The following is a 21,353-nucleotide window of genomic DNA, read 5'->3' on the forward strand; positions in this document are numbered from 1 at the left end:
AACTATTTAACTTTTAACTTTTAGTATACATATAATATAATGTGGATTATTAAATAAGGATTATGCTATGTGTATACCAAAATCAGCCACCAAAATTAGTCACCAGTATAAAATATTGAAAAAATTAAATCACACATGTATTTATACACAAATACATTGGTGGCTGATTTTAGTGTACAAATAGCATTTTTTATTAAATAATTATATAAAAAATTTTACTCGTTCAAAACATTGAAAAATAAAAAATATACTGCATTTGAAACTAGCATGAAATAATCATTTTTCTTATTAGGTACTGTCACTACCTAAAACAGTAAAACCCCCAGATCCATCCACACCGTCCAAGCCACGTGTCACCACCTGAAAACCGTACACATTTCACGTTCTTTATAAAATAATATTTTAAGTGTAATTAATTATTGTTCCACGTTGTCGTTCTGATCCACTACTTTTGTTTCCATCCACACATATATATATTTTGTGTGGTTGAAAAATAAATGAAAAAGAAAAGAAAAGAAAAGAAAAAAAGTATAGTCACAGCTCAAAACATCAACGGCTTTCATCGAATTCACGAGACGCCGGTGACGCACCCGCGCGTGACGGTATCGTTGCTCTCAACGATTTTTCAGAGCGAGGACTCGTTTCTTCGTTTTCTCATTTCTCCGAGTTTTTTTGTTCCTAAATCTTTTGTTCTCTCATTGATTCCTCGATTTCCGTGAGGATTCGAAGGGATTCTTCACTTTTGATGCGAAGGAATTTGGAGAAATGCTGGATCGGGAAGCTTGATTCTTCTGCGGTCTCGCGATCGTCTTTATTTTTCAGCTTTGTTTTTTTCGTGTGATTTTGCTTTGACGCGTTCCGCGAGCTGATTTACGCGGAGGTTACTGTTATATAGGCTTGAATAGGCATTTGATTTGTGTTTTACTGATTTTTGATAAAGGAATTCGATCGAATCGGGATTTTGTTGCAATCATGACTCAGGTACTGTTTCTTATGAATCTGAATCTCTGTTGCTATTTAAAGAGGTTTATTACTATGAGCTGGTTTTGAAGAAAAACTGAAAAAGAAGCTGATCTAAACACATAATGGACCTTTGAATTGTGTTATTTTTCTGAAATGATGATTTATGAATAAGCTGGTTTGAATGTATTCAGAGAAAGCTAATCCAAATAGGTCGTTGTGATTTGTGTTGTTTTTGTCTGAAATGATGATGACAAAGCTGATTTGACCTCAAAATATAGTTAACCCAAACAAACACTAGGCTTGTGATTTTGTCTTTTCTGAAATGGTGATGATGAGAAAGCTGAAACACGCATTAGTTATTTGATGATAGTTATTTATTTGTTTACTTTTTCATTTTTTTGTGATGTTGGTTATGATTGTGGCAGGCTGTGGAGGTTCTAAACCGGTATGGAACGGATCTTGTTGGTGAAGCCAGGGGTTCTGATTCTGAGTGTTTGGCGGGTTTTGAGTGTTTCTTGAACATCGTGAGGGCACTGGGGATGGGGTCATGCATCTCAGAGGCTGGTGGTCACTCTCCTCCCCTTCTTCCAATCCAGCCAGACACCAATATGGATGGTGGGAAGAAGAGGAGGTTGAAGGGTTCCCCTTCCTTTGATTACAAAGTGCCTGGGAGAATGCACCTGAATGGGTCCAGCGATGTTGCATCTATGTACTGCAAGCAAGGTAGAAAAGGGATCAACCAAGATGCTATGCTTGTTTGGGAGGTTAGTTCCATTTTCTATTAGCTTCAGTACTGCTCGTGTTTTGCGATACTTTAACATGGAATTGCCATTTATATATTTAAAATAAATGGCAATTAAGTTCTCATGCATATGACTCAGCATGAACCTAATCCTATATCAACATAACTAAATAAAAAAGTAATTACCATTCCACCGAATTCCACTGGTTTTGAAAGTGCAAAAGCTGTATATTAGAATAATAATCAAATTGAAGTAGACGGTCTAGTTTTTGTAAGTTTGAAAATTAACTATTCTTGTTTATGTATTTGATAGTTCTTTCTTTATCTTATATTAAATAAAATGTTAACTATTATCATTTTCCTTTTTGCAGAACTTCTGTTCAAAGGAGGACACCATTTTTTGTGGTGTTTTTGATGGTCATGGACCTTATGGCCATAGGGTTGCAAGGAAAGTCAGGGATTCTTTCCCTTTAAAACTTAGCGCTCAATGGGATTTCCACCGCAAGAGTACAGATGGGCTGAGTGATCAGGGCAGTGCCGCAGGAAGTTACAAATCTGAAGAGATTGGGTTTAGACTGGTTGATGAGAAACCTAGATTGACTGATCATGAGCCTGATGGAACAGATACTATCTTGACATTAAAAGAATCCTTTTTGAAGGCTTCTAAGATTATGGATAAGGAACTGAAACTGCATCCTGATATTGATTGCTTTTGCAGCGGGACTACAGCTGTTACCTTGGTTAAGCAGGTAAGCAATATAAATTATAACAATGTTCAATTGATAATACTTTAATTTGTTTTATATATAATTGTTACCCCGTATGTTTTCTAGGGCAAGGACCTTGTTATTGGAAATGTTGGGGACTCCAGAGCTATATTGGGTACCCGAGATCATGATGATAATCTTATTGCTGTTCAATTGACAATTGACCTCAAGCCAAATCTTCCCAGTATGTATCTAGTCTCTTCTGTCCCTCTCTTTCTCCTTTTCATATCTCTGTGTGTGCTCCTTATGTTATTGCTGTTTAATCTGAAAATGGAACACCTTTGACTATTTCCTTTATTATTCCTGACTGCTGAACAACATACCCTGTAAAATCACTGTTAAATAATGTTATGTAGCATTTACCACTTATGCTCTATAGCAGTAAGCCATGCCCACCTGAGTGGATCAAATAAATGATCCAACATTTTCTAAGTTGCAAGTTGTTTGACCTATCTTTTTAGCCCTTCTCTGGATCATTTAATATGCTAACAGCAGAATACTAAGCTTTGAGATATTATTTCCGTTCAGAAACTTGGCTATATTCATCACACATTTCGTTTTGCATTTTGAAATAGAATCCGTTTTTAACGTGCACCTCTATAGAACAAATCCTACGTGAAGTCTAACTATCTTGTTTACAGTTTTGAAGCCTTACTTTTTCTTTTATTTTGTTGCTTTATTTATCCGGACCATCAATGTGTTTCTCTTTTCCCGCTCCTATATATATATATATATATATATATATATATCTTTGGTTAACCTTTAGATGAATTGTTATGGAGTAAAAGGGGATATATACATGACTGGTGAAACTATATTTTCAATGGATGGTTTAATAATGTGGTTACTGGGAATTTGTTACCATACATAGGTCAGTTTGGCTTATCTATGTGGATATTGACGTCTGATGTGGTTTTCTATTTCCTGCTTAGGGGAAGAAGAGCGAATCAGGCTTCGTAAAGGAAGGGTCTTTCCCCTTCAGAATGAACCGGATGTTGCTCGAGTTTGGCTGCCTAACTCTGATTTCCCTGGTCTTGCTATGGCAAGGGCTTTTGGAGATTTTTGCTTGAAGGACTTTGGACTGATTTCAGTTCCAGATGTGTCATATCATCGCCTTACTGAGAATGATGAATTTGTTGTATTAGCAACAGATGGGGTAAGGATGTTGGAGGCTCTTTTTCTTGTGATGTACTATCTTCTAAGAACTGCACATTTGTTGAAACTGAATACCTTTCAAGATTAACAATAATGGATTGAAATTGACTTAAAATAGTGTTCTCATGCTGGTATTATCGTTGAATAATTTGCATGAACTAAATATGGTTCATAGTTGATTGCATTTAGATTCACCTCATGTTATTTCTTCCCCCTTTGGAACTGGAACTTCTAGAATGTTAACAGAAGCTTCTTATATATATATATGTGTGTGTGTGTGTGTGTGTGTGTGTTGCGGGTGATGTAATATTTGCTGTATCAGGGGATTGTGTATGAAATACTTTAACTGTTTAATAAACTCGTGTTGATTCCTTTTGGCAGATATGGGATGTTTTATCAAATGAAGAGGTTGTGGACATCGTGGCATCTGCTCCACGCCCTTCTGCGGCTCGATCACTGGTGGAGTCAGCTGTTAAAGCATGGAGGATGAAGTTCCCTTTGTGCAAGGTTGATGATTGTGCTGCAGTTTGCCTCTTCGTTGATTCAAATTCGGACTCGGGTTCGGCATCGACCGCAGATGACTCAACACTAGAGCCACCAATTGACCAATCCGAGCAGTCTTCTCTCCTTAGCGAGAAGGGAACTGGCGTGGATGCTGAAAAACAGCAACAATAGCTTAGCTTTTGTACCATGTCTCTTCCCAAGCCTTGCTGGTTTTATTGAGAAGGTTGGGAGAATTATGCTGCAACAGTAAAAATGGGTCATTGTTTTGATGATTTTTATTTTTTGGTAGCTTTTCTGCCAATATTCTTTTCATTATTTATCTTTTCCCTTTCCTTCAACAGTATATGAGGGGAAAGAAGGGCTTCAGTATGTGTATTATATCCGGAGGAAAAAGGGTGCCGGGCTTATTTTTTTTGGTGCTGGATGTCGTTTTCCTTCTGTGTAGCTTTGTTAGATTTGGAGTTTTGTAAATCCAAGTCTCTTTGATCCTCCTTATTATATAGTGTGTCCGTTGGCTATCTGAAATCTGCTGTCATTTTTATTTTTCGTCTTTTTTAAATTGTAGTTATAATTTCCCAGTGTAGTCAGTGTACACACGAGAACTGAAACAGATTTTGATTTGTTTGTCATGACTTTGAATCAGGTTTCTGTTGAATTTTCTTAAGCGTTATGCTGCTACCAGGTATCAGGCTTCGAATTTCTAATGATATTGTAAATATTTAAGTATGATCTATGATGGTATAGTGCATACTGCTACCGCGTATGATACTTTTTTATTTGACTACAAAGGGAAAAATTATCTGGAAACTGGGCCTGGATTTATTAGTAAAATGAAAAGGACGTATTTTCAAATTATAAATTGTAATTAGGAGGTATTTTATTTAGAAAAAAGAAATAGAGTAAATTACTATTTTGACTTTAAATAGATTCAGATTTTGAAACAAAGTTGACGTGTATTGAGTATTGACGTGTTATAAAAGAAGATGGACGGATTAATATATTTTGGAAAAGTCTAGGGTACCAACATATTATCTGGCAACTTCTGCCAACTCTTATTTATAATTGTGTTTTATGGAAGTGTGTTGGTGGATGTGTCTAATAATTAATATATTTTAAATACATATATAAAGAGACATATCCAGAAAATATATCTATAAAGACACTTCTATTAAACACAGCTATAAAAAAGACATTTTTATTAGACACATCCACGAACACACTTCCGTGAAATACAATTATAAATAAGAATTGGCAGAAGTTGGCAGATATGCTGTTGGTAACGTAGCGGAACCGATATATTTTTTATGTTTGAACGTATGAATATATTTTATTTTGAGAAATTTAACATGTTAAAATACATTATATAACACTTATTAAAATACATTATATAATATAAATAATTTATTTTTTTTTGTATATTGTACGGATCTCACTTTAATTTTATATTAGCTGTATAAATAAGTATTTTAAAAAACAGATGTAATTAAAAAATAATACCATTTGAACTCTAAAAATAAACTAAACAACAAATGTATTTATTACGTACTAACTCATTTGGTGGCTATATTTAGTGAGTAGATAACATTTTTTTTAAAATTAAAACTTAAAAATAAACTCCCCCCTTTTTTTTTTTAATTTTTTTCGCAATGCACCGGCTAGTAATTTAGGAAGAGAAGAGTATTACACTATCCAGTATCTACTATGTCAAAATAAATAGAACACAATTTTAAGTGTGGATCCCAGTCTCCACCTACCTCCATGTTGACGAAGTTATCAACTTAACGAGTGCAGTTTCTTGGAAACTCGAAACAATTTGGTAAAGTAGCAGGTGCACACACTCCTCAACAATAATTATTCTCATCATTTTTATTACTTGTAATGTATGTATGTATCTATCCCCTCTGATCTTCTTCACTCTGAAACAGCGTTGACTTGGTTGAAGAGAGAGAGAGTTCAGATAATTAATGGCAGATGGTGTCGTTTCCTTCCTGATTCAGAACTTGTCACAGCTGCTTGTTGATGAAGCGAAGCTGCTGTCCGGTGTGGAGGGAAAAGTCAAGTCCCTCATCAGCGAGCTCAAGTTCATAGACATCTTCCTCAAGAGTTCAGAGGGGAAGCGCAACAACAACATAGTTAAGGAAGTTGTGAACCAGATTAGAGATGTTGCCTATGAAGCTGAAGATGTTGTTGACAACTACGTCGCCAATGTTAGCCTCCACAGAAGCAGAAGCATCCTGGGGAAGATGTTCCATTGTGTTGGCCAAGCTATGATGCTTCATAATGTGGATGCTGAGATTGAGAATATCAAGAGATCCATTTCTGAGATATACAGCAACAGGGACAAGTATGGCATTGGAGAAGGTGAGTTCCAGTGTGGTGGAGAAGCTACCCCAGCTGCCACGGAGGCACTCCGGAAGAGGAGAAGGGATGTGGAGGAAGAAGATGTGGTTGGATTGGTTCATGAGTCTGATACTGTCATTAAGAAACTCTTGAAGACAGATTCACGGCTTCAAATAGCTTCCATAATTGGTATGGGTGGTTTGGGAAAGACTACCCTTGCTAGGAAGATCTACAATAGTAAGAAGGTGAAGGAGAAGTATCCATTTCGTGCATGGGGTTATGTGTCTAATGAGTATAGAGCTAAAGAGTTATTGTTGAGCCTTATTCGGTGTTTGTCAACATGGAAATCTAATGAAGAAAGTGAAGAGGAACTGAAGGAGCATCTAAGAGAGTGCTTGAATGGGAAGAAGTACTTAATTGTGCTTGATGATATTTGGAAAACAGAAGTGTGGGATGATGTAAAAGGAGCTTTTCCAGATGACAATAATGGTAGCAGAATCTTGATAACGAGTCGAATTGGAGAGGTAGCTGCTTATATGGGAACAATGCCTCCTTACTTCCTTCCATTTCTCACTGAAGAACAAAGCTGGGAACTTTTCTCCAAGAAAGTGTTTAGAGGAGAAGAAGATTGTCCACCTGATCTAAAAGATTTAGGCATGTCAATTGTTGAAAGCTGTAGTGGCTTACCTCTTGCTATTGTGGTGCTAGCTGGGCATGTTTCCAAGAAGGAAAAGTCTCTTAGAGAGTGGTCAAGAATCAAAGAACATTGGCTTCGTGTTCGTGACAACAACACTGTGGTGGTGATGGACATACTAAAACTTAGCTATGACAGTTTGCCTCAAAAATTGAAGTCTTGCTTTTTATACTTTGCAATCTATCCTGAAGATTATGAGATCCCTGCAAGAAACCTTATCCAGTTATGGGTAGCTGAAGGTTTTATACAAATTCCAGAAACTGGAACATCAGATACATTAGCACTGGAAGACATTGCAGAGTATTACTTAGAAGAGTTGGTTGATCGTAGTCTGGTGCAAGTGGCAAGCAAGAGGAGCGATGGGGGCGTAAAAACATGTCGAATTCATGATCTTCTTCGCGATCTTTGCGTATCTGAGAGCAAAGCAAGTAAATTCATAGAGATACACAGAGAGTTGGACATCAACAAATCCAACTCTAGAAAGATGTCTTTCCACCACAGCACACAATTCTCATCCTCACCAAACAAAAACAACCACTTTCACACACATTCCTTGTTCCTCTTTGGAGAAGAGCTTACCTGGGATGATGAATCAAAAGGATGTAAACAGTTCAGGAAAAGCTTCAAGTTGGCCCGTGTTCTACACCTCAACAAAGTGTTGTTGGATTTGCCACCTAGTGGCTTGAAGCTGATGATCCATCTAAGGTACTTGAAGATAAAAACAGATTCTAGATCTGCTGAAAATATTTTAGATTCTATATCCAACCTTAGGAATCTAGAAACACTGCATTTAAGTTGTGACTGGGTGGTCTCCATCCCAATCAAGATATGGAAGTTGAAGCGGTTGAGGCATTTCAACTTGAGAATCAAAGAGATTTCTCAGATGTCTAGAGTAACAAACAATGAAAGAATGTCCAACCTTCAAACCCTTTGTGAAGTACCTCTCTATTCAGAAACTATATCAATGCTTAACAACAATGGAAGCTTCCCTAACTTAAAGAAGCTGGGTTTATGTTTCTATCCAAACTTCCAGCAATCTTCTACAGGTGCTGCCAATCTTTCATCACTTAGCATGAACCACCTTAGCAAACTATGCACACTCAAAATAAGAGGTGATCTCTTTAATCCATTCAGTGCAAATGGATTTAAGTCAACGTTTTTTCCATCAAACATTGAGAAGATTACCTTGGTAGACTTCAAGGAATTGGACTTTAAAGCTCTGGGGAAACTCCGGAATCTGAGAATTTTGAAACTGAGAAGAGGATCAACAGGGGATGGTATTCATTGTGTGGCCGGAGAGTTCCCGGCGCTTCAAATGCTTCAGATGAAGGAAGTGAAGGTTGAGAGGTGGATACAAGATGAAGGTGCAATGCCAAGTCTTAGTCGTTTGATCATCAAAGGTGGTGCAGTGGAAGACCTTCCTCTACAACTTCAATCCTTGGCTTCCATTAAATAGAAGCATGCTAAGCAGTGGTGACTCATATTCTATAATACATCAATGTGAGATCATAGTCTGATTGGTTCTTTGTTGTGTACTTTTGTTGAAGCTTGAATTATTTTCCATGATCATTCTGAAAGCTAAGGCTGGTTCTTTTTTATTTTATGAATAAATGACCATTTGTACCCATGAAAGATGAAAACGCTGACATATGTACTAACGCAAGATGTCTTCCATGTAACAAAAGTACCCTGTCTTTGGAAGGTTGGAGTGCCACGTAGAGTACTTTTGTCATACGAAAGGCATCTTGCGTGGTACAAGTTTAGTTTCGATCTAGTGTGGGTACATATGTCAGTGTTTTCATCTTTTATGGATACGAATGGTCATAAGGTCATTTATTCTTTATTTTATTTTATTTGTATTATATTTAGCTATCTACATCATATTTATTTAAGTGCTACATATTCTTTTCTTTTTTTGTATTTATAATATATACTATTTCTAGCTAAAACTTATTGTTTGATCCTTTTACCAACAAATAAATTAAGTGAAAAAGTAAAGATAAACAAAAATATAAAAATGTAATTTAAATAAGTTTTTAACACTTAATTTAAAAAGTTTTAAAGAGTCTCTTAATTTGTTTATTCACGAAAAAAGATAAAATTAGAAGTATAGAATATAATAATAAAACTAAATGGTCGTGACATTTTAACATCAAGGACAAAGATTATGAAGAGAATAATAGAAAAAGGAGAAATAAATTATATTGTTAATCTCTCATGTCAACATCTTCAATTTTTTAATTTGACAAGCTATCCCAAAGTCATCCCATGCAAATATATGAGTAATATAACAATTTAGTCCCTGAAAAGGTTAGTTGTTTAATCTTCAGCAAATTTTAATTGCTAAGTGAGTTTCTAACTTTTTATTTTATTAGATATATCAATTTTCATATCAAATTTTGATAAAAAATTAGACAAATTAATCTCTGTCATTTATTTAATAGAAACATACAAGTTCCTAAAATTTTTTAAAATACTAAGACCAGTTGTTCCATATAGACAAACAATATGATGTAGAAACTGGTTTGACTAAGAGTTTATTTGAAATGCTAGGAATTAGAATTCACTAAGAATTGAATTCTTTTGAGAATTTTAATTTTTATTTTTCTTTCATTTGTAAATCAGATCAAAAGGGGTCTGATTTTCAAATTCACTCACATACTCTTCAAACTTGAATTCTATTCTATTAACATATTATAATCATTTCAAATCATGAAATTGATGGTTTTCAAACAAGCTCTAACGAAATAAAAGTTTAAGGACTAACTTGATAATGAAAATTTATTGAGGACTAAAGTATTTGACTAAATTTCTTAGGGACTAATTTGGAATATTACTCTAACTAGCACTTAGTCTTGCTTGCACACACTGTTGCTCACTTTACATTCATTTTAGTGTTCATTCACACACTAAAAAAGTTCAGTTCATCATTCTCTTCTCTGCTCCATTGCATCGAAAGATGCAAGTTTAAGCATACATCATGAATGGTCAAGATTTAAAATATCATATAATTACTTAAAAAAATTGTCTAATTTTAGACTCTATTTTTAACTATTAATGTAAAAGACATTGTTATAATTTTATGAATAAAGAAAAGTGATCGGTAGGGACATTTTTATCTTAAAGTGGATGATGGTCATCATGGTCATTTGAATTATTGGTATGGAAAAAGATAAAGGACAAATATTGAAGAATATTTTTTTCATCAAGAATCCATAAGCATAATAATGTGGAGACAAATTTGCATGAATACAAGTCAAGGTTGCCGTGACAATTTCCCAACAATGTGCCAAAAATGTGAAACCAAGCAAGATAAATGCAATGGCTGGTTGGAACAAACACGGATGATAAGAACTTCGCTCTAATAATAGAGCTGAAGATATTAATATATTATTGCTGTTGGGGCTACGCTGATGCAGATGTCTAGTCTTTTAATTTCTTCCAGTTAATTGTTCTTATTATCAAAAATAGTTGATAACAAAAAAAAAATTAACTAAAAACAGTACAAATTTGCTCTATTTAGTATTTATTAATTATTATAATTAATAAATATTAAATAAAATATTTTTTTTATTTTTCTAATATTACCGATTTCAAGAACATTAATGTTATAATAATAGTGTTAGCTATTCATTTTAACATGTATATATTTTATAATAACGATTGGTTAATGTGAGAAAGAAAGTTGGATGGGAGGAATTGGTGGGAGGTGTTCATTTAAAGAGTCCTTTTGAGCTTTTGGTTTTGAAGTCCCATAGTGACTGACATAGAATGAATACTTCTATCATCTCCATGGTTGGTGTGGTTGTTAGAACTCAGGAACAAAAGTATATATATAGTATCTAATTATTTTGATAGTCTATATATATATAATTCATCAAACTTTTAATTAAATTTGTATTATTTAAGAGTTTGTAATAATTAGATACATATTCTATAAAATATAATAACTCAACAAATATTTTTTAAAATGATTTTTTATTCTCTTCAAGATGAGAGGAACTTATTTTTCTTCCTCTTTTAATTTTTTAATATTTACTGGTTCATCAAACCATCAACAACACAGTTCAGATTTTCTTCTCACGAATAAGCTAATTTGCTTAAGAGCTCGTAAATCTATAGGTGATTTGTTCAGCTTAAATTAAGAAGAAAAAAAATTTTAAAATAGGAATACATAAAGAGTACATAATATAAAGGATAATAACTCAACAAAAAATGATAATAAATAAATTTACATTTATTATTAATAAAAAAATAATTTAAGTAACACAAAAGAGAGCAGAAACATAATGAGCAAGTACTTCCATAGCAAAGACAATGTGATGATGCTCCATGACGTGCATGCTCGTATTAACAACATTAAGAGAAGGATCGATGACATTTATCAAAATAAGTCCAAATATGGCATCCAACAAGGTGATTTTGAAAGTCATACTGAAAACGAAGAATTTGCAAAAGATTCATTGATTGCGAGAAGAAAGGAGTGAAAGAAGAGAGTGAAAGAAGGGGAGGTAGTAGGCTTGGTGCATGACTCCACTGAGGTAATTAGCCAACTTGAGAGAGGAGATTCATAGAGTTGTTTGCATATTAGGCATGAGTGGCTTGGAAAAGACCACTCTTGACTCGAAAGATCTACAACAACGACAAGATCAAGAGCATGTTTCTATGTTGTGTGTGGAGTTTTGTGAACGATTACAAAGCTCAAGAATTATTACCGAGTTTTTTGAAGCTTTTGGGGTTATCCACAGTAAAGAATTAACTGATAAAGAAAAAAAATAGAAAGAAAAGTCAGAGATTGCATGAATATATAAGGTGATTTGTTGTATGTACAGCTTATATTGATAATATTGTTCAGCTTAAATCGAGAAGAAAAAAATTTAAAATGAGAGTACATAAAGAGTACATAGTATATAAAGTGTAATAATTTAATAAAAAATTACAAGATTTACAACAACAAGAATTATTATTGAGTCTTTTGAAACTTTTGGGGTTATCCACGAGGAGTATAAAGATTTAACTGATAAAGAAAAAATTAAAAAAAAAAAAAAAAAAATCACAGAATGCATGAGTGGAAAGAAATATCTAGTGGTACTAGACGATATCTGGAAAACTCAAGTGTGGGATGAGTTGCAGTGAGCTTTTCCTAATGACAACCACCGTGGTAGAATATTGATAAACACACGTGTCGAGGATATTTCTCATTATACAAGAGCAACCTTCCTTCAGACTCCCATTTCTTGATGAAATTCAAAGTTGGAAACTGTAAGAAGGTGTTTTGCAAAAAAAAAATGTCCTCATGAACTTGAATCTCTTGGCAGAGAAATGGGTGAAGCCTATAAAGGTTTATTAAAATGTGAATATTATCAGTACTCTCAGTACTCCCTGTTTTATTGGGTACTAAAATGAGACTCGCGCATTGTGCGAAACAGTAAATTAACCATAGTATATAATAAATATTAAAAATTGTTATATTTTGTAGAAATAAATTAAATATGTGTAAATTAAAGTTAAATTTAAAATGTGTTTTATTTAAAATAATTTATAGTACAAAAGATTTAGATGTTAAGAGTTGTACAAAGTGACATTTTTATTTGGTGGTTTGATTTTTACATTTTTTTTAGTTGATGGACTTAGTCTTCTTATGTAGCGCTAGTCTTCTTTTTTCTTTATTGGTTGTTGTTAGAGTTGTTACTTTCTTCTTTCTATCGTAGATCATGTAAAAACATGTTCTTTATGAATTGTTGAGTTTGATGTACTTTCTATTGTGTTGTTTGTTCCATCTTTGCATGTATGTTCTTCTTCCGAAGATATGTCTTGAATTTGTATGGTTTTCTTTCTTCTTAATCTCTTGATGGAGTGATACTTCAATGCCATTACTTTTCTAGAGTGTCATTAGATTTGAAGCAATTGTGCCTAATAATTTTTTTGCTTCGCCATCAAATAGTACAAAAGTTATTGTAGCACTTTAATCTGAAACTTTTAATTGAATTCTGAATCTAAAATAAGTATTGGATTAGTAACTAATAATTTGATAGATAGAATTATGAAAAGTATATAGAGTTACCTTATTGTTAGATATTGTGGTGTTTGATTATATGTGCCACAAATATAGTTGTTTTTTTATATGCTTTTTTCGGACACTTTTCACATTTAACATATAGTTTCATACAAATTTGTCATCAATTTCGTTTATAGTTGCTAAAATTGTGAAGATCTTTTCCTATTCCAATATTCAATTTATGTATTCATTAGGTATACAGTATTCGATTTCTAATCATTTTGCCTTGAAAGAATGATACTCCATTGAATAAGTTTGAGATGTCTAATTCAGAAATAAACTTTTTGTGTTAAATTTGATATTATTTGAAAGAATAGTAGTAAGAGACTTATATAAGTAGTTCAAATAGTATGAAATTTGAATACTTGTAACGTAAAATTTATTATAATTAATAATGTTATTATGACATTTGTAATATGGATATTTATTACCTTTAGTAAGTTATTTATAAAAATTAATAAATTAATTGTTGAGATAAGCCTCAATGTAGTCCCTGAAGTTGCACTCGAGCCTCAAAGTAGTCCCTGAACTTAAAAGTTCCTTAGAGTCATCCCCGAACTTGCACTCCGGGACTCAAAGTGGTCCTTCCGGCAATTTATGGATAGGTGGCGCAATCGGAAAGCTTAGCTGGCAGCGTCGTTGACACGTGGGACTCACAAAAACGACGTCGTTTCACGCTGATTACGTCCCTCCCTCAACGTTTCAATAACGTATTGTCTTCCTCCTCTCTAAACACGAAACAAACACAACACAGAGTGAGGTTTCTTCTTCTCCCTCCCTCAATCTCCAATGGCGCATGTGCTCCTCCATTAACCGCACCGATTTCAGTGGAAGACGTTGGCTCTGGAGCATCGCTGCTTTCCTCTCCTTCATACACAAAGTTGGGAAGCCTGATTGCTCTGAAAGAGGTAAGCCAAAAATGAAAAAAAAATGTGGTTCCTCTATTTTTTGATGTTGTTGTTAATCTAATATTCACAAAAGTTCAGGCCGTTTTTTTCAATTGTCCTGGTGGGTATGAACGCCTCTGTTCTGTTCTCTGTGCTAGGGTTTGATCACTACTGGCTTTCGTAGTGGTTTGGCCAAGAAAATTATAGAGTAGGAGTGTTTTCTGTGTTTTGATGATATGAAAACGTGTTTTTTATGTGTTAGGGTTTACTGCTCTTAGTGGAGGAGTTTCCAAACTATTAATGTGTTTCAGGACAATGACTCTGATCAATGAATTTGTTAAACAGAGTTTGCATGATCACAGTAGAAGTAAAGATCTTTTGGGAGTTGAAATTTTTTGTAACTCTGATAACAGATTCTGAATTTGACTGATTTACCTAGTTGCCTTTCTTTGTATTGGGTTGGTTTAGTTAAACTGAATATAATATGTAATGCTGTTTAGTTAAACTGAATGTGTGATCATAATGGATTCTTGCATACATATGTTAGAATAATATAAAGTAAGTTTTGCAATTGCTAATGAAGTTAACTTAGTTATTGGAATAGTCAAGTTGTTAGATGAATTTGGTCTGAACTAGTGGATTAGTTGTGGGAAAGGGTATGTAAATTTGAATGGTTTAATCCATGAAGATTGAAGTTAGTGTCTAGAGAACTGCTATCTTTAGTTAAACCAAAATAATGTTCTTGATTTCACACTTTCTCTGCATAGCTAGATGTGATTTCTTGGTGTGACATCAGTAATGTTTATTCATTTCTTATTAGTGGACAATAATTGATTATTCTTTACTTTCAGATTTCCAATCTATTACTAGCAGTGATGTCTGATTTCAAACAATGGGTGTGATCAATTATTTTTTTTTGTAAATATTGGCAGATGGGTGATCCGTTAATTACCATTATATTTCACCATGGAGGGTCGTTTATCACAGAGGCTGATGGGAGTATGTCTTACAACGGTGGAGAGACTTGTGAGTTGTCGGATATTGATACAGACACGCTGGATGTATTCTTCGTCCGAGACTATCACAAGAAAATTGGGTATGACAAGGTTAGCCAAACTTGGTGGCTGGTGCCTAATCGGCCTATGCAAACTGGTTTAAGAGAAATAGCAGATGATAATGAGCTGATGAAGATGTGTTACCTGGCTCAGCAGAACAAGGGGGTTATTCATGTCTACTACGAACATGGAGTATCTGAGCCTGTGTATATTGAGGAAGCAGAACCAGTGGTTTCTGGCAAGGAGATGATGCTGATACCAACCATTATCCCCCACCCCAAAATCCACCACCAATGCCACAGCTGAACCAATTCCCAGCACAACACCATGCAATCCAACTTCTGAACCAAAGAAGACTACTGAATCCACAAAACAAAAGGAGCCACCTACCTCATTAGCTGCTGGTAACCGAAACAAAGCAGGAAAAATTTCCCCCCAACCCACTGCAAGTCTTGGACCTAAGCCCAATCCACCACCAAAAACAATGGCCCAACCCAGTAAAAGCAAGCCCAAAATCCCACAAAAAAAATGCCCCAACCCACAGCAATTCCGAAACCTTGGTCCAAAGGAAAAGAAACCAAGAAGGCTAAAACAAAGAGAGGCTGTAAGAATGTAAAAATAGCAGCAGCAGCATGTGGAAGGAGGCCACTGACAAGAGCTGCTGCTACTGGAAATATTGCAAGAACAACTGGTAAAGGAAAACAGCCCAAGACAGCCTTTGTTGCTTTGTCTAGTTCAGAGGGATCCTCAGACAGCCATGACAGTGACGATAGTGCAGAGGATGAAGCATATAGGTCTGGTGGTGATGAAGTGTCCAGTGAAGAAGACTTGCCTCCGGATAGGTCAGCAGGAAAGAGTAATGTGAAATTGAGAAGTAGGCCAGGGAAGAAACTTACAAAAGGAAAGAAGTCTGTTATGGTTGAAGAAAATGGTCCTGTTTGTGTAGACTCAGATTCTGAGAATGATGAAATCATTTTTGGACCGATTCCTAAGTTTGGATCATCAGTTGCTCCTTATCATGATGTGCAAGATGATCCTTATAATGATTCTGATGATGGAGACTCATGGCATTCGTAAGAAATAAAGACTCCTCCAAACTCTGAGGATGAGTTAGAGGAAGTTGATTCAGATGACGTATTCTCTGCATTTAGAGAAGAAGGGAGGTTTGGAGAGCTTAGGCTAGAGGTTGGAATGACTTTCACTACAAAAATGGAGTTCAAAGAGGCTGTGCGTGAGTATTACATACAAGAGGGTAGAAGGATTTGGTTTAAGAAGAACGATAACGTGAGGATGAGAGCTGTGTGTAAGGATGCGAGCTGTGGCTGGCTTGTGTATGCCTCTAACAATACTGAGAACAATTGCTGGCAGATCAAGACATTCATGGATGACCACACCTGTGCAAGAGAGACCAAAAACAGACTAGCTAATAGGAAGTGGCTAGCCTGCAAATTGGTGAAGAAACTAAGAAAATACCCGAATCTGAGACACTCCGAGGCTGCACAATATTTTAAGACTAAATGTGATCTGGAACTAAACAAGTCTTCACTGACCAGGGCCTTAGGAGATGCTAGATCTGTTGTGTACGGTGATGCAACTGCCCAATATGGCATGGTGAGAGATTATGGGCTGACACTGTTGAAGAGCAATCCAGGATCCACTGTCACAGTTGGGGTTATACCTCAGCCTAACCCTGATGATGATCCAGTTTTCGAGAAGATGTATGTCTGTTTGGAGGGATGTAAAAAAGGATTTCTAGCTGGTTGCAGACCCCTCATAGGCTTGGATGGGGCTTTTCTGAAGACCCGGCATGGTGGTCAGATATTGTCTGCAATTGGCCAAGATGCAAACAATCATATATATGTTATTGCCTATGCAATTGTCCCTGTTGAGAACACTGAAAACTAGAGATGGTTCTTGGAATTACTTCATCAAGACCTGGGGGATTATAAGAAGAACAAGCTCTGTTTTATCTCAAATATGCAGAAGGTATGCAATATTTATAGGTTGTCACTTAAAATGATGTTTATACACTGGGCTGCTGATTATATATGTTGAATTAATCTATTATCACTGGTTGTTACTTATTAGTTACCTATTGGGTGTGTTTCAACATGATGATTATACACATGGCTGCTGTCTATAGTTGCTGAATTAATCTATTGTGACTTATTTATAAAGTGGTTGTGACTTAAGAATTCTAAGTTATTTAGTGTCAACCTATCTATTGTAGTTATCTATATGATGTTAATACACTGGGCTGCTGTCTATATATGCAGAATTAACCCTGGACTGATTATATGCTGCATAATATTCTGTCAATCTGTTGTTACTCATTTATCCTGTTCTGCATAATGTTCTGTAATAGTGCTGTGTAGGGACTAGTTTGATGTCACTTACATAAGTGTAGGGACTAGTTTGATGTCACTTGAACAAGTCTATGGACTATTTTGATGTCACTTATATAACTGTAGGGACAGATTTGCTGCCCGATAACAACTATCTGACCCCTTCTTTGGTATCTGAAACAGGGCCTTATAAATGCAGTTAAGGAGGTTTTTCCATATGTCCATCACAGATTCTGTGTTTGGCATCTGTGGAAGAACTTCAACAAGCAATGAAAGGATCTCCAGCTTAGAGGGCTACTCTGGAATTGTGCAAGGTGTACTAGCCAAGATGGCTTCCTTGATATCATCAAAAAGATTGAAAGGGTTAATAAGGAAGTCTAGGAGTATTTGAACAAGTGGCCTAGAGACTCTTGGAGCCGGGCATTCTTCAGTAATGCACCTAAAATAGATAACATCTGCAACAATGCCTGTGAAGTCTTCAACTCCAGGATCAAAGATGCTAGAGCTAAGCCTATTATCACACTCTTGGAAGAAGTCAGAATGTATGCAATGAGGTCGATAGCTAGGAACAAGGTGAAGCTGAATTCGAACACTGGAGTTCTACCTCCTATACAGCGCAGCAGGTTAGAAAAGATACGGAAGGAATCAAAAAATTGGGTCCCGATGTGGTTTGGTGACGCAGATTATGAGAAGTTCGAAGTACATGGCTGGCTGACCAACATGGTTGTGGACTTGGGAAAGAAGCTCTGCATATGTGGCTTCTGGCAATTGAGTGGTAATATTTTTTAAATTCATTGTCTTAGTCTTATTATCATTATCAACCTTTGTTGTAGGCTTACTGTTGTTGTCTTTGTTGTTGTGTGAATGCTGTTTAGGGATGCCATGTTTGCATGCGTGTGCTGCACTGGCAAGGGCTGGTAAGAGACCGGAGGACTACTGTCATCAGTGGTTGACCATGGAAGCATATAATAACACATATGCCTTCCATATCAATCCAATTCCAGGTCAAACACTATGGGAAAAGTCACCATATAACAGACCACAAGCACCAAAATTTAGAAACAAGCCTGGACCACTTAAGAAAAAAAGAAAAAAAGATGCAGATGAGGAGCCAAGTGGGAGTAAGAAGTTGAAGACGAAGATGAAAATAATATATAAAAAAGGTCGATGTCGTTGTTGTGGCGAAGCAGCACACACCAGAAGGAACTGTCCAAAGAGGGCTACTGCCGAAGAGGCTGCTGCAGCTGCAGAAGCTGCTGCTGCAGAGGCTGCCGCTGCACAACCCACTGCTGCTAATGGTGGTGAAGGTCAGGCCAACTCTGCTGCCCTTGTCCCAGAAGCCCCAACCAAAATCAATCTTGACCAAAGTCAACCACCCTTGGAAGCAACTGATGACTCTCAACATGTTCACGAGCTTATATGATTTTAAATTTATCATACTCACATCCTTACCTAGTTTACTAACTATGTTACATTTTTTTTGGCTGATAGGTTCTACCCTCAATTGTTAGGCCGCCAAAGCTCCCTCTAAAAAGAAAGTTAGCCAAGGGTTGTGAAAAACCAGCTTCAGGAAGTAGCAATTCACCAGTAACCACCCCACCTGCTGTTATCCCACCAGGAAGTAGTCATACATCAAGGAATCCCCCACCTAACCCTATGCAAGGTGCAACACAGGGAACTGCTACAAGGCTTGCAAATTTCATGAAGTTTGTGCCGAATCCTGGATTCAAGGCACCTAGACACAAAAAATGAAGATTAGGATGATTATGTTTAGGGAAAGCAGGCTGTCTTTTTGTATCTATTTTGCTGATGTTGTTTACAATGCCTAAAACATTGTCCCAGTGTTGGAAATTTTAGGGAAAGCAGGCTGTTTTTTTGTATCTATTTTGCTGGTGTTTTGGCTTTATAATGCCTTTTTTGAATCGAACATTACCAATATGAATATGAATTATGAATTATGATTTTATTCAATTGAGTTTTCTCAGCCTTTTGTTTATATATTATCCTCTGTTACAAACTTAAGACTAGTTCAAGTGCTGTCCATTTTTATTTCATTGAAAAGAAGTCCAGGAACAGAAGTATGCATATAATCAAACACCTTAATTTCCATTTCTTTCAAACAAAAGGATAGGAATAACTACATGAACAAGGAATGCATATAACATGCATGTCATTTGTTTTTTGCTAGATACAGTTGATCCTGCTGTCTATACAGCTTTAATACAAGAACACCAATTACAATCAGCAGCATAAACACAAACATTAAAATTCTCCCATTTTTAGAACCCTAATTTCAGCTTTTAATTTACCAAATTTCCAAGCCATCTTCATCTTCCATTCCTCATCATCAACTGAATGTCTTGTTCTATCATTTGAACTGGTGGATTGCTTTCCTTTTTCTCTTTTGGTGATGGGCTGTCAAGCTTCCCTTTTCATTTTTTCTTGTTAAATTAATTGTGTTTTTTCTAGCATTTTGATAATGGGTTCCTGTGAGGATTGAGAAACTTTGCAAAAGATAATAGAAGAGATAAAATACCGTTTGTTGTATAATATGTTTACACCTAAATATGTGCCCCAGAGATAATTTTCTTGTGGTATTGTGTTTACAAACATTGCTTATACTCCTACCTTTTCCATAGCTATATAATACCGTAGTAGAATACTAGCATTCTAATTATGCTATACACTATAATAATCATTAATTAAATAAAATTCAATATTCTTGCTATAAGTGTGTTGTAAGATTATGGGCATGGTAGCATTCAGTGAACGTTCAACTGTTCAAGTTCTTAACTCAAACTCGAGTCTCAAATTTAGTTTATTAATTCTGTAAAAAATGTAGAAGGCATTGAGATTTTAGACTAAAACATGACTGAAATCAGGATTGTTTAATTCTAATATAATTCAGTGGCTCAAGTTTATAACCACCAAGGTGGTCCTTAATATTGTGGGTTTATTTTTCCCATTTATGATTATATAAGTACATTGTGTCATTTTATATTGCTTGAAAACTGGAACTAACTTGTATTTGCATTTTCAGCTCTTGCTGCTGAAGTTACTGTAGTCCCTTCGTCTCAATGGCTCTAATTGATCAGGCTTTGAAGTGGCAGCAGCATCAAGGTAATCACCCAGTAATATGTTGATGTCACTTTAAAGTGTGCATTTGTATCCGATTCACTATTTGCAATTTTGTTTTTGTTTCAATTCAGTGCAGGACATCAACTATTCTACTTTTCTTCAACTCATTGATGCGGTGTTTTCCTTTGGGATCTTTCAGGGTTACTACCTCCTGGAACACAATTTGATTTGTTCCGTGGAACAGCTGCTATGAAACAAGATGTAGATGACATGTACCTGACAAATCTCTCACACACAATAAAGGCATGGTTAATATATATGGCAATAATGCTTTCAATCAAATGATCCTGATCTCTCACAGAGACAAAATAAAGTTTCAGATTATGCTGAGCGATTAGTCAAGAAAGAGATGCTTGCTACTTGGTTATTTCGAGAGGCAGCTATTTGTCCATCGTGGGTTGTTCGAGCTTCCAGCTGTGTTGCTCGCGCTTGCTCGCGCTGGCCATAACCGTCTGGCTTTGAAGATGGAGAAGACAAGAGAAGAGAACCGAAGAGAAGAGAAGAGTGTGAGCACTGTGGAGATGGTTCTTCAAAATTGGGGAATAGGATTTTTAACTTGAATTGAGGGACCAAATTGAATCAGAAAAGTTTCTTGCCACGCCAGCTAGCTATTTCTTTGCCAACGTGTCACGAAGGAGGCCAACTCAGCTTTCCGGTAGCGCCAGATGGACGGAATGTGCCAGAAGGACGATTATTTGCTGACAT

The 21,353-nt window shown here is 35.7% G+C and overlaps 3 protein-coding genes across 5 annotated transcripts; all 3 read left to right on the forward strand.

Moving 5' to 3' along the window:
* Positions 1 to 497: 497 nt before the first annotated feature.
* LOC148577173 (putative protein phosphatase 2C 33) lies at positions 498 to 4,795 on the forward strand. Of its 2 annotated transcripts, XM_088501522.1 has the most exons (7): positions 506 to 602; positions 941 to 981; positions 1,389 to 1,727; positions 2,077 to 2,454; positions 2,539 to 2,656; positions 3,405 to 3,628; positions 4,009 to 4,795. In XM_088501522.1, the coding sequence occupies exons 2-7, from the start codon at positions 973 to 975 to the stop codon at positions 4,300 to 4,302; spliced, it is 1,362 nt and encodes a 453-aa protein (XP_088357648.1). In that variant the 5' UTR covers positions 506 to 602; positions 941 to 972; the 3' UTR covers positions 4,303 to 4,795. The 2 variants fall into 2 exon arrangements, with proteins under 2 accessions (XP_088357649.1, XP_088357648.1); XM_088501523.1 differs by lacking the exon at positions 941 to 981 and having other exon boundaries at positions 498 to 602.
* A 448-nt stretch (positions 4,796 to 5,243) lies between these two features.
* On the forward strand, positions 5,244 to 9,075 carry LOC148577174 (disease resistance protein RPP13-like). Of its 2 annotated transcripts, none has more exons than XM_088501520.1 (2): positions 5,244 to 5,959; positions 6,057 to 9,075. In XM_088501520.1, the coding sequence occupies exon 2, from the start codon at positions 6,096 to 6,098 to the stop codon at positions 8,619 to 8,621; it is 2,526 nt and encodes an 841-aa protein (XP_088357646.1). In that variant the 5' UTR covers positions 5,244 to 5,959; positions 6,057 to 6,095; the 3' UTR covers positions 8,622 to 9,075. The 2 variants fall into 2 exon arrangements, with proteins under 2 accessions (XP_088357646.1, XP_088357647.1); XM_088501521.1 differs by having other exon boundaries at positions 5,244 to 5,947.
* Positions 9,076 to 16,374: 7,299 nt separating this feature from the next.
* LOC148577175 (uncharacterized) lies at positions 16,375 to 17,070 on the forward strand. The gene has a single exon (XM_088502851.1). It carries the CDS (start codon positions 16,375 to 16,377, stop codon positions 17,068 to 17,070), a length of 696 nt encoding a protein of 231 aa, XP_088358977.1.
* Positions 17,071 to 21,353: the final 4,283 nt, after the last annotated feature.

Source organism: Arachis ipaensis, chromosome B1, assembly GCF_059453495.1.
Source record: "Arachis ipaensis isolate K30076 ecotype BB chromosome B1, ASM5945349v1, whole genome shotgun sequence".
In the NCBI taxonomy this organism is placed as follows: domain Eukaryota; kingdom Viridiplantae; phylum Streptophyta; class Magnoliopsida; order Fabales; family Fabaceae; genus Arachis; species Arachis ipaensis.

Bases quoted from the DNA above. Each gene is read 5' to 3' on its own strand.
- LOC148577173 (XM_088501523.1), top strand. From the start codon at position 498: ATGAAAAAGAAAAGAAAAGAAAAGAAAAAAAGTATAGTCACAGCTCAA. The intron at 603-1,388 runs GTATCGTTGCTC...TGATTGTGGCAG, and splicing joins TGACGCACCCGCGCGTGACG to GCTGTGGAGGTTCTAAACCG. The intron at 2,455-2,538 runs GTAAGCAATATA...TATGTTTTCTAG, and splicing joins CTGTTACCTTGGTTAAGCAG to GGCAAGGACCTTGTTATTGG.
- LOC148577174 (XM_088501520.1), top strand. From the start codon at position 6,096: ATGGCAGATGGTGTCGTTTCCTTCCTGATTCAGAACTTGTCACAGCTG.
- LOC148577175 (XM_088502851.1), top strand. From the start codon at position 16,375: ATGGAGTTCAAAGAGGCTGTGCGTGAGTATTACATACAAGAGGGTAGA.